Source organism: Leucoraja erinacea, chromosome 5, assembly GCF_028641065.1.
Source record: "Leucoraja erinacea ecotype New England chromosome 5, Leri_hhj_1, whole genome shotgun sequence".
Classification (NCBI taxonomy): Eukaryota; Metazoa; Chordata; class Chondrichthyes; order Rajiformes; family Rajidae; genus Leucoraja; species Leucoraja erinaceus.
In genome coordinates, this window is record NC_073381.1 from 17,247,691 (window position 1) to 17,260,767 (window position 13,077).

The 13,077-nt window shown below is 41.8% G+C and overlaps 1 protein-coding gene across 3 annotated transcripts in view; it reads right to left on the reverse strand.

Moving 5' to 3' along the window:
• The window catches only part of LOC129696969 (E3 ubiquitin-protein ligase TRIM9), a 42,848-nt gene that overhangs the window by 26,603 nt on the left and 3,168 nt on the right, over nt 1-13,077 (reverse strand). For all 3 annotated transcript variants that reach the window (XM_055635115.1, XM_055635114.1, XM_055635116.1), the window contains exons 2-3: nt 8,650-8,745; nt 1,439-1,561 (exon numbers count right to left, since the gene is read on the reverse strand). In XM_055635115.1, the coding sequence (XP_055491090.1) occupies nt 1,439-1,561; nt 8,650-8,745 (219 nt within the window). The remainder of the gene's footprint in view (nt 1-1,438; nt 1,562-8,649; nt 8,746-13,077) is intronic.

Genomic DNA, 13,077 nt, shown 5'->3' on the forward strand with positions numbered 1-13,077 from the left:
TGTTTGCAGTTGCAGAGGGAGGGGGCAAGGGCGGTACAGTTCCCAGTCTCAGCTCCAGTCCAGGGGGGTGGCCGGAGACGTCAGGACCAACGGGACAGCGACCCCCCAGGCCCACTGAAAGCACGGAGATCCCAGAGACCCACAGCCAGCAGCAACTCCAGCCCAGCCCCGCTCCAACTCCAGAGGAACACGTAGGGGCAGAAGCGGATGGTGTGCAAGGTGCGTCTCATTCTTGGGGTGGCGCAGCTCGGGCTGTGGGAAAAGTGCCACTTGTCGCCGTAGCGGCCCATCGGGGAGAGGATTCCTCTGGAGTTGGAGGGGGAGGGGGGTATTGTGCTGTTTGATCGCCCTCTGCTATCCCAGGGACAAGGAGACACAGCGGCTTTTTAAGACTGGTGGGCAATCACTTCCAAAGTTCTGCCCACACAGTCAGTACACCTCTCCTACACTGCATTTCATACAAACATTTATTCTGCAAAAAAAAACCTACATTGAAGACTCAAACTCGCGACCGAGTAACTGCCGGGATCACGGCGCAAACTCGCGACCTTGCGGATATGAGCCGAGCACTCTACCACTGAGCCAGCCATTAAAATCTACGCTAAAAAATTTCCATTCCGAAGACCGACAAATTCTGAATTACGAAAAGTGTCTGGTCCCAAGGCTTTCGGATAAAAGGTTGTGCACCTGTATAACAATTAAATAACCCAATTTAGTTTAAAAATACCTGCAGCGAACGAACCTCGCAGCGATTTTTCGTCAGCAACTAAGCAGGCTGAACAATATCGATTTCAACAGCCTAGAGAAAATTGCGTTTTAAACCCGCCCCCCTCTCAAAGGCGCCAAAGTCTCGTACACGGGCAGCGGCAGAACTGCAGCGCCGCTGACGGTAAGTTTTGTAATATACCTAAGTACTGCGGCTACAGCCTGACTAACATTTTCTGTAGTTGTGCCATAACCACCATATGAATTCTACCACCTAGAAGGTCAAAAGCAGGAGGCCCAAGAGAACCACAAGTTCTTCTGAATGTAGACACAAAATGCTGGAGTAACTCAGCGGCACAGGTAGCATCTCTGCAGAGAAGGAAATCCTTTTCTCCAGAGATGCTGCCTGTCCCGCTGAGTTACTCCAGCATTTCGTGTTTACCTTCGATTTAAACCAGCATCTGCAGTTTTTTCCTACACATTAAGGTCTTCTGAATGTCTCATATCATCTAACTTGAAAATATGTCGCTGTTCTTTCAACATCACTGGATGAAGAAGCTAAATCCTTTTAAATGGCACCAAGGAAAGAACATGGAACATAATATTTCATGAAGACAGCTCACTACAATATTCCCATGAACAACTAGGTTTGGGCAATTAATACTGGCCTTTCCGCCGCAACTCTTAAACAGATAGGGAAACATATCAAATTATCTTTTTAACCAGAACCTACCTTTAATTTAAACTCACGCTCCTTGGTGACTCTCGTAAGCAATTTTGCTTTTTGACGATTTAACGCATCAACAAGTGCATCACATTGTGCCACAAGACAAGCTTCAAATTCCACACCATTCTCCTGCAAAAAGAATAATTCAAACTTCTGTGAGGATAAGAAATAGCATATTAAATAAATGCCACTTCACTCATTTTCATAATACTGAAAAGTATGCTATTGTTGCAAACAGCTCAATTAAAGACTAAAATTTTACTATGACAATATTTTTGAACATTTCTTAAACTATGCAACATTTATGTAAGAAATCAAATTTAAACTAGGATGGGCAAATATTTCCAAAAGATCATTAAATATCAAATGCTGCAATGCAAATAATGATGTTGTCCATTTCCATATGCCAGGCTTTGATGAAATGTATCCCTGTTCATAAAATAAGACCAAGAGAGGAAATATTCTCCAATCATTGTCCTATATTATTTGGACAACTGGTGCTGACCAGGGTCAGCAGATAACTGATGTGATATAATTGTTTAAAAAGGGAGACAGGCATAGACCAAGTAACCACAGGCTGATCATCCTAATATCAGTAGTAGTAGCCACATTATTGGGGAAAAAAACCGTCTGGAGGGATGGCATGTTGTGATCTAGAGAGGCACAATTTAATCCAGGATAGTCAGAGTGGATTCATTATGAGAAGGTTGCATCTGACTAACTTAATTTATCTTTGTGAGAAATGTTGATGTGGGTAGTGAATTTGATATATAGTACATGCCGTGGGACTTGCTAGCGCCCGCCGGGGGCTTTGACTTTGGCTTCGGGAGAGGAATGGAAAGCAGGGGAGAGACAAGACTTTGCCTTCCATCACAGTGAGGAGGAGGTTCACTGTGATGGATGTTTGTGTAAATTGTGTTGGTGTGTGTCTTGGGTCTTTTCTTGTATGACTGCAGAAACCAAATTTCGTTTGAACTTCATGTGAGGTTCAAATGACAAATAAACGGTATTGTATTGTATATTGTATTTAACAAGGCATGTGACACACGTGACAGATTGCTGAAGTAAAAAGCCCAGGATAAAGCTGGCTCTGTGAAAGAAAGCCTGGGATGTTGGTTGAAGAGAATTTTGGTGAGTGGAGTGTCTATAGATCTCAGTGAAGACTCCCTGCTTCTCACAGAATGCATAGACTTAAATGTAGAGATCATAATTATGAATTTGCCAATGATATGAAAATTGGCCATAGGGATAACTGTCAGCAAGAAACCTTCAGGCAGCAGGAAGATATCAGTGGACAGCTGAGACACATAAAATGGCAAATGGAATGTAATTGGGAGAAATATAAGGTAATGAATTTTGGAAGAGTAAACAAGACAAGGAAATATGTGCTAATGGTATGATCCTAATAAGTGCCAAAGAATGGAAGGTTCTTGGAATGCATGTTTATAAAGCCTTGAAGAAAACAGGACAATACAAGAGACAATACAACAGGAGAATAGAAGAGCGGGGAGCTGACGCTAGAACTATACAAAACATCACAGAAATTACAGAGTAATATAAACAAGTTCAGCCCTCACATCACAGGAAGTAATGTGACAACACTGGGGAGGATATAGAGAAAATTCATAAGGATATTTCCAGAGCTGGAGATAGACACAAAAGGCTAGAGTAACTCAGCGGGGCCGGCAGTATCTCTGGAGAGTAGGAATGGGAGACGTTTCGGGTCGAGGCCCTTCTTCAGACTGGAGTTCTGGTTCTCCTGTTTCCTCCTACTTCTCAAAGACATACAGAACGGTAGATTAAATGGGCACTGTGTGGGTGAGTAGTAGAATCTGGAAGGAGTTCATAGAAACATAGAAAATAGATGCAGAAAATAGATGCAGGTTCCTGCTTTCTCCCCATATCCCTTGATTCCATTAGTCCTAAGAGCTTTATCCAACTCTCTCTTGAAAACATCCAGTGAATTGGCCTCCAATGCCATCTGCGGCAGAGAATTCCACAGATTCACAACTCTCTGGGTGAAAAGGTTTCTCCTCATCTCAGTCCTAAATGGCCCACCCCTTATTCTTAAACTGTGACCCCTGGTTCTGGACTCCCCCAACATCGGGAACATTTTTCCTTCATTAACCTGTCCAATCCCTTAAGAATTCCAGTAAATACAAGCCCAGTCAGTCCATTCTTTCATCATATGTCAGCCATTCTGGGAATTAACCTGGTAAACCTATGCTGTACTCCCTCAATAGCAAGAATGTCCTTCCTCAAACTAGGAGACCAAAACTGCACATAATACTCCAGGTACGGAATCTCCAGTGCCCTGTACAACAGCAGTAGGACCTCTCTGCTCCTATACTCAAATCATCTCGCTATGAAAGCCAACATGCCATTCGCTTTCTTCACTGCCTGCTGTACCTACATGTTTACTTTCAATGACTGATGTACAAGGTCACCCAGGTCTCTGCACCTCCCCTTTTCCTAACCCGATACCATTCAGAAGAGTCTCGTCCCGAAACATTATCCATTCCTTTTATCCAGAGATGCTGCCTATCTGGCTGAGTTACTCCAGATTTTTGTGTCTATCTTTGGTTTAAACCAGCATCTGCATTTCCTTCTTACACCATTCAGATAATAATCTGCCTTCTTGTTCTTGCCATCAAAGTGGATAACCTCACATTTATCCACATTATACTGCATCTGCCATGCATCTGCCCACTCACCCGACCTATCCAAATCACCCTGCAGCCTCCTCGCGGTTCTAACTGCCACCCAGTTTTGTGTCATCCGCAAACATGGAGATGTTACATTTAATTCCTTCGTCTAAATCGTTTATATAGATTGTAAACAACTGGGGTCCCAGCAACGAGCCTTGCGGCATCCCACTAGTCACTGCCTGCCATTCTGAAAAGGGCCCGTTAATTTCTACTCTTTGCTTCCTGTCTGCCCACCAGTTTTCTATCCATGTCAATATCCTACCCCCAATATTATGTGCTCTAATTTTGCACACTAATCTCGTGTGGGACCTTGTCAAATGCTTTTTGAAAGTCCAGATACCACATCCACTGGTTCTCCCTTATCCATTCTACTTGTTACATCCTCAAAAAATTCCAGAAAATTAGTCAAGCATGATTTCCCCTTCATAAATTCATGCTGACTTTGACCGATCCTGTCACTGCTTTCTAAATGTGCTGCTATTACATCTTTATTAAACAAATCAAGCCTCTTCCCCACTACTGATGTCAGGCTCTCCCCCTCCTTTCTTAAAAAGTGGGGTCACATTAGCTACCCTCCAGTCCACAGGAACTGATCCAGAGTCTATTGAATGGTCACCAATGCATCCACGATTTCTAGGGACAACTCCTTAAGTACTCTGGGATGCAGACCATCGGGCCCTGGGGATTTAGCTGCCCTCAGTCCCAACAGTTTACCCAATACCATTTCCTGACTAATGTGAATTTCCTTCAGTTCCTCCCTCACGCTAGATCCATGGTTCCCTAGTATTTCTGGGAATGTAGGAAGAATAAAACAAGATTGGTATAAGTGGGTGTTTGATGGTCAATGCAGGCTTGGTGGGCCAAAGGGCCTGATTCATCTGGTTTGTGACTAGATAACTATGACTGATGGGAGATTTTATTTTTATTTTATTCATTTTTGTGGATTTGGGTATTTGGTAGCAAGGCCAGCATATATTCCCCACCCTAACTGCCCGAACATGGGAGTTCTTCTGGTGATTTTGCTTCTGGAGAATTGTTGGGGAGTTCCAGGATTTCAACTCAAGGATGATGAAGAATCAGTAGTGTTTCCATATTCTGATGGAATGCAACTTGAGGGGAACCTGTAGGTAATGGTGTTCCCATGCACCATGTGCCCTTGCCTTTCTTGCTGGTCACGGGTTTGTCAGGTGCTGTCAGGAATAGCCTAAGCATAACTGCAGTGCATTTTGTAGATTTTATGAGGAGCATTAGGGTCAGGGTCAGGGTTAGGGTTAGGGGTTAGGGGTTATGGGTTATGAGATAGACACAACATTCTGGAGTAACTCTGCAGGACAGGCAGCATCATTGGAGAAAAGGAATAGATGACGTTTTGGGTCGAGACCTTTAATCAGATTGCATCCAAAGATACTGCCTGACCCGCTGAGTTACTCCAGTATTTTGTGTCTATCTTCGGTGTAGACCAGCAGTTGCAGTTCCTTCCAACACATTTTGTTCGCTCCACTGCAACATCTCTGCAAAGTATGTCGACTTTGAGGAGATTCTCCTTCTCTCTCAGCCAGGAGTTCTGTAGTTCAGTCTGATGAAGGGTCTTGAGCCAAAATGTCACCTATTCCTTTTCTCCGGAGATGCTGTGTGACCTGCTAAGTAACTCCAGCATTTTATGTCTATCTTCGGTGCAGACTAGCATCTGCAGTTCCTTCCCACACATAAGATTATGAGAGATCTACAATGTGAACAGGAAGGATATATTTCCCTTAGCACAAAGGACAATAACTAAGGACTGTAGTTTCAAGTTATTTTGTAAAAGTATTACAGATAGATAGATAGATAGATAGATAGATAGATAGATAGATAGATAGATAGATAGATAGAATCTTTATTTGCCACACGACCAGGGTTGGTGGTATTTGGGTTTGGTACATGATGGTACACTGCTTTAGTCACATTAACACTAATAACACAGATCACAGTAATAAAGTGCATCCATACCACATCACAAATCACAAATCTCACCAACAATACATAGTGCAAAAGAACAGACAAAGACCATAGACAAGACACTGTATACATCAAAAGTCCTTAATATTGACTGTTATTGGAGGGAATTGAGTGTTCCTATTGCTGAGGGGAAGAAACTGTTTTTAAAGCGGGTGGATTTTGTAGCAAGTGACCCGAGGCGCCTCCCTGAAGGGAGAGACTGGAAAAGGTGGTTTGCTGGATGGGAGAGGTCCGAGATGATCTTTATTGCCCGTTTTGAGGTACGTTGGAGGTAAATGGAATGGATTGAGGGGACAGGGGAGTTGATGATCCTGGAGGCCTTGGAGACAATGCGCTGTAATCTGTGTAGTGAGTGACTGTCAGTGTTTCCGTACCAGACTGTGATTGAGGAGGTGATGATGCTTTCAATGATGGATTGATAAAAATGGACCAGGAGGTGTTTGTGGACTCTGAACGTTTTGAGCTGTCTGAGGAAGTATAGGCGTTGTTGTCCTTTCTTGATGATGTGGTCTGCGTTGATGTGCCATTTTAGATTATTGCAGATATAGGTGCCCAGAAACTTAAATGAGTTCGTGGAGGTTATGGGATGGGAGTTGACATGGACTGGGGGTTTGGGGTTTTGTTTGCGTCTGAAATCTATGATGATTTCTAAGGTTTTTGAAGTATTAAGCTGGAGGTTGTTGTCTGCGCACCATTTGACTGCGCTGTCCACAGTTTGATGGTATTGTGATTCGTTGTTGTCTGAGATGAGGCCAATTATTGTTGTGTCGTCTGCATATTTAAAAATTTTGACTGAGATGCATTGGGATGTGAGGTTGTTGGTGTAAAGTGAAAAGAGCTGAGGTGACAGAACACACCTTTGAGCTCCTGTGTTGAGAGTCAGAGGGCTGGAGAGTTTTTCACCCACCTTGACTCTTTGCTGTCTGTTTGTCAGAAAGTGCAGAATCCAATGGCACATGGCTGGGTGAATGCTCATGTCCAACAGTTTATTGTAGAGTTTAATTGGGTGTATAGTGTTAAAGGCCGAGCTAAAGTCTATAAACAGGATGCGTGCATAAGTGTTCGGCGATTCCAGATGATGTAGGGAGTAGTGAAGAGGCTAAGTTGATAGCATCCTCCGCAGACCGGTTGGCGCTGTATGCAAATTGGAAAGGGTCCATGATGGGGGGCAGTGTGTGTTTTCAGATGGGTGAGGACTATGTGCTCAAAGGCCTTCATGGCAACTGATGTTAGTGCAACAGGTCTAAAATCGTTCAGACAGCTCACCTTGGAGGACTTGGGCACAGGGATGACAATGGATGATTTAAAACACTGCGAGACTCTACATTGGCTGAGGGAAGTGTTAAAGATGGAGGTGAACACAGGAGCCAGCTGAGCTGCACAGTGGTTGAGAGCAGTGGGGCTAAGGTCGTCTGGCCCTGCCGCTTTTCTTTTATTAAGATTTTTGAAGGCCACCCTAACTACCTCCTCAGAGATGGTGAATGGTGCTGAGTTAGGTGGAGGGGGAGGTATAGATAGCGGGGTGGCATTATCAAAGCGTGCATAAAAAGTGTTCAGTTTTTCCGGAAAGTCCGGATCCTCATCTGGGATGGGAACAGGACGTTTTTTGTAGTCCGTCATCTTCTGTAGATTTTGCCAGAAATCTCTTGATAATTTTTTTCACTCCACAAGTTAGAGAAAAGAGCGGTGTAGGCAGAAGCTCTCACAAAAAGCATCTGCAAGAGCACTTGAAGAATCATAACGTATGAGGCTACTGTGGATTAAACAAAATAGTCACATTTTTTTCTTGTCTTATGGAATTAACTCCTTCTATGGCAAAGATTTCTACGATTCTATGCTTAGGTCATGATACAGATATGTTCAGAAAAGAAAGAACAATTAAAAAAAAAATACTGGCAAGCTAAAAGCTGATTGTTTCCACTAGTGGGAGAGTCTAGGATCAGAGGTCATAGCCTTGGAATTAAAGGGCGCTCCTTTAGGAAGGAGATAGGGAAGAATTTCTTTAGTCAGAGGGTGGTGAGAAATTCTGAGGAATTCTTTGCCACAGAAGGCTGTGGAGGCCAAGTCAATGGATGTTTTTAAGGCAGAGAGAGCTAGATTCTTCAAATTACAAATGGAAATAAAGCTCTGAGATCAGGCATCTGATATAGGAAGTAACGGAAAATGGAAGCGGTAGTATTAAAAGAATGAAGAAATCAAAAAAAGTAGGTAAACATTAATTGAAATTTTCAATATTGAAACCTAGATATAAGGATCAGAAATTACAAACTAATTACAAACGAATGGCAACAGAATGGAACATCCCAATGTAACTTCACGTCAATAACGTGGGACAATTATTTGTAATCCACCGCAATAACCCCCAACATCTTGCAAAAACAATAAGCATCAGTTTCCAGCTATGGAAAATGAGCAATCCAAGACAAATGTTTTAACTACTTCCTTACTTAAAACTGTAATATCACAAAGCAACTCCACAGATAATGCCAATGCATCTCATAAATGTCTTACCTGAATTAGTTGTACCATGTTTTTCAAATGCACCAAAAATTCTTTGGCTTCCTTTGCTTTGTCAGAAACACCACCTAATGCTTGAGATAGTTGGGCCTATAGTTAAGTAAAATAAAGATAGACATTGAACCAATATATTACCCTTTACATTTTTCAGTCATGAGGATTAATCTTTAATCTTAACATTATGGATTTAAGGATCAGGTTATGTTATGTGTGAGACCTTTGAATTATCTTTAATTGGACTTCATCGGACTTTATCTTGCACTAAATGTTGCACCTTTATCCTTTATCTGTACACTGTGGGTGGCTTGATTGTAACCATGTATACTCTTTTCTTTGACCGGTTATCACACAATAAAAGGTTTTCACTGTACCTCGGTTCACGTGACAATAATAATAATAAACTAAACTAAAAAGTTAAAGCTTGGATCTTTATGGTAATATTCAAATTACAGGGTAAAGTAAAGATTACAAATACTGCGACAGAACCCAATAAAGTAGCCAAATCCAGCTGCTTCTTATAGCTTTGTGAAATCTACAAGGGGCTAGATCCAATATAAAAGATCTTAAAGTGGGAGGAAGCGCCTCACAGAGTTACAAACCATGAAATTGACTTTTGGGATTAATGATTGAGGAGGAAACCAGGTCACCATTCAAGATTAGATTGGATGGTGGATGAAGGAAAAGGGATTCAGCAGATATAAGAACATGCTGTAGATTGTGATTAGAGCTATTTGGTCATGTGGAAGGTACACACAGGCACAAAATTGCTGGTTTCTTTGTTGTAACATTTTATATTTCAATGTACATTCTGTGCAAATTGTCTGCTGTATTCATTCTAGATAACAGTGGCTACATTTTAAAAATAATACAATAGCTGTCAAGTGCATTGTGCTATCCCAAAAGTACAATAAGAACAACACAAATGCCCATTCATCTGATTCTCGTCATTTCTCTTATTTAAAATGTCAGTCAAGAATAAGAGAATTAAACTTTTATACCAAGGTTATATAATGATAAATGACCCATATTTTTGATTTCTGTAGTTTCCAGTGTTCTGCTACTTTGTATTAAAGCAAAAATGTTTCACACCAAACTATGGGTTATAACCACTTTAGCTTCAGAGCGATACAGTGGTTTATCCATGGAAACAATGTAGCTGGCTGGCAAAAATAACTTTAAAAGCAGATTTTGTCTTTATAAAAATAAAAGCTTTTCAATTAGTTGTCCATTGCGTTACAAATGTTACGCAATGTCTAAAATGGCCTAATATTTATGTCAAACCAGTATTTATAAACGTAATAAGGATATGTTTAGAGATCTGACAGTCCTCATATTCATATATATAGCCAACATTTAGCTATAGCTAACAATCCCAGAATTAGTCCTGTCCTCCTACAAGGGCCAGTTCGCCAGGGATTGCAGAACAGTGGTGTAAACTGAGGAAGTTATCAATGTGGACTCACGACCAATGAATTCTGATGGTATTGGATCAAAAATTCACAAAGAAACCTGTACAAGGCACACTGTCCTCTTTCAGCTGCTGAATCAATGTACCTCCAGCACTTGAAAGAAGCAAGGGCATAGACATTACATTGTAGGTGGATGGCTTCAATCCTGAGACTGGCATGGTAACACTAAAATGCATGAGTGCGTCCTTAAGTACCTATTTTCAAACATGCAAGATTTTTCAGAGGTTAGAGTGGATGAATGCAAAGGAATGTTTAATTTTGGTGGGCAAATTCAGAACCAGAGGCTATGGTCTCCGAATAAGGTGGCTTCAATGTAAGACTGAGATTAAGAGGAATTTCTTCTTTTAAAGTGTTGAGTGTCTTTGGAACTCCATGGAGGCATGTGGGGCAGAGACCTTGAGTATATTTAAGATGGATATGGATTTCACATCATTAAGTGAAGTTATCCACAATCCTGTTTAATAGTGAATTAGGGTCAAAATAAAATGGTCAAGTTTTTTTTTAAAGATATCAGATAGGTCTGTGGCAACTGATAAACGTACTTAAACTTAGTCTGCACCAATCTATCTGTTGCAGGTGAATATATCTATTGTATTGGTAGGATGGCCATCACACAGTGTATACACAATGTTCTATCTTCATTCTGAGAACTTCCTCCTTTCATGTTGTGGGCCATTACATTTGTGCTGAACGTGACAGTTTAGAAAAGTTAAAAACCTGTCACACCCTTCACTCAACAAGTGCCATCAAGCCAGGAGACCAATCCTTCAATAATATGCCAGGAGCAAGAGAGACTGCCTGGAAATGAGATAATAATCCGGAAAAGGGACAACATGCATGCTATAGAGGGAAAGCAGCTTGTCCCTCTATAGCATGGGTCAATTATAGAGAAAGTTAATTCCACAGGACAGACAAAGCTCTGAATGCTATCTTGAATGGTGGTGGTTAATCAAATGGGTAATGGGAGGAAGTGGCTAGGACAATATCCCCATGCTCAATCATTGCAGAGCACAGAATGAATGCCAAAGGCAAGATTTAAGGATTTTCAATGATCATAGCATCTTGACATCCTCTAGGACCCTCTACACAAACATCAGCTTTCAGCCAATTCAATATGTTCCACATTTCATCAAGCTACACTTGAAAGCAGGAATCTAGGACAACAACATTCAGGCACCAGTGCCAAGGATGAGTTCCAGAACTATTCATGCTTCCAACCGAGCTACTTCAGCAGAGCTGCAACAATAGCATCTTCCCAGCCGAGGGCCAGATTGAAGCACTACAGTCATCCACCACATCTGGTCATGAATGGTGATGGACAATTACACACATAATGGGAGTAAATTCCAAAAGCAATCACATCCTCAATAATGGAGGGACCCAGCATATGAGTACCAAATAAATGCTGAAGTATTCACAGGCATATTCTGCCAGAAGTGCTGAATATATTTTCTAGGATCCTGAACAGAGAAGCCACTCTCCAGCCAAATTGATTTGCGCGAAGTGATATCAAGAAACAATTGGAATCACTGGATTCAGCAAAGGTCAAGAGGGCAAATCACATCTGAGCTGTGGTACAGAAGACATGTCCTCTGGAATAAGCTGTGAGTCAAGTTAAGCTGTTCTAACAAAGTTACAACCTTACATTTGAGAAAATTGCCCAAGTACATCCTATTTAAAATAATCAGGCCAATACAATCAGGCTATTGACATCCAACAATCTGCTCTCAATCAGCAAAGTGATGGTGCCATCATTGACAATGCTATTAAGCAGCCCTCAGTTATTGATAATCAATTCACTGATGCCCAGCTCAGGTTTCACCAGGACCTTTCCATTCCAGACTTTATTATCACAGCCTTTGACCAAACAGCCTGAAGCAAGGCGAGAGTGACTGGCCTTGACATTGAAGATGCACTTGACTGAAAAGGGCATCTAGGTGTCCTGATAACACGGGGCATCAAAGGGGAAATACTCCAGTGGTTGGGGTTATAATTCATACATAAGAGGATGTCTATGGTTATCAAAGTTCATGTAGCCCAATTATAGGGCATCACTGCAAGGAATGCAAAGGTCAGTAATCTAGGCCCAATGATCTTCATCGGCTTCAGTATGCTGACTTTATGAAAGGAAGACGTATGGAGGTTCATTGATTGTGCTATTTTCAATTCCAATCCTAAATCCTCAGTAACTGAAGCAGCTCATACCCACATGTAGCAAGACATAAACAACATTCACGCCACAGGAGTGGAGGGCAATGATCATCTCCAACAGGAGTCTCACTATCTACCCTTCATATTGAATGACATTTTCGCAGCACAGTGACGCAGCTGATGGAGCTACTGCCTCCCTGCACAAAAGGCCTGGGTTTGATCCTGACCTCGGGCACTGTCTGTGTGGAGTCTGAAAATTCTCCTTGTGACTACATGGGTTTCCTCTGGGTGTTCCAGTTTCCTCCCACATCTCAAAGATGTGTGGGTATGTAAATTAATCGGCTCTGTAAATTGCCCCTGGTGCATAGGGAGTGGATACAAAATGTGGGATGACATAGAACTAGTGCAAATTATTAATCGATGGTTGCAGTGGATTTGTGGGCTGAAGAGCCCGTTTCCATGCTGCATCTTTCCTTGAATCAATCAATCAACTGAATTGATGAGAAAATTCAATTGAACCTTGCTGCATAAATTCTGTAGCTGTATGAGCAGGTCAGAGGCTGCAAGTGACACACCCTGACACCCCAATATTTTCTATTACCTGTATTGCAAAGTTATCAGAAGCACAATGGAATACTCTTCACTTGCCTGGACAAGTGCAAAAATAACAACTCTCAAAATGATCTAAAAAAATAATCTCAACCCCATCCAAGGCAAAGCAGCCCATTGTACCGTATCAACCACCTGAAATATCAATTCCTCCACCATCAGTATATAGTAGCTGTAGAGTGTGTGTCATCTG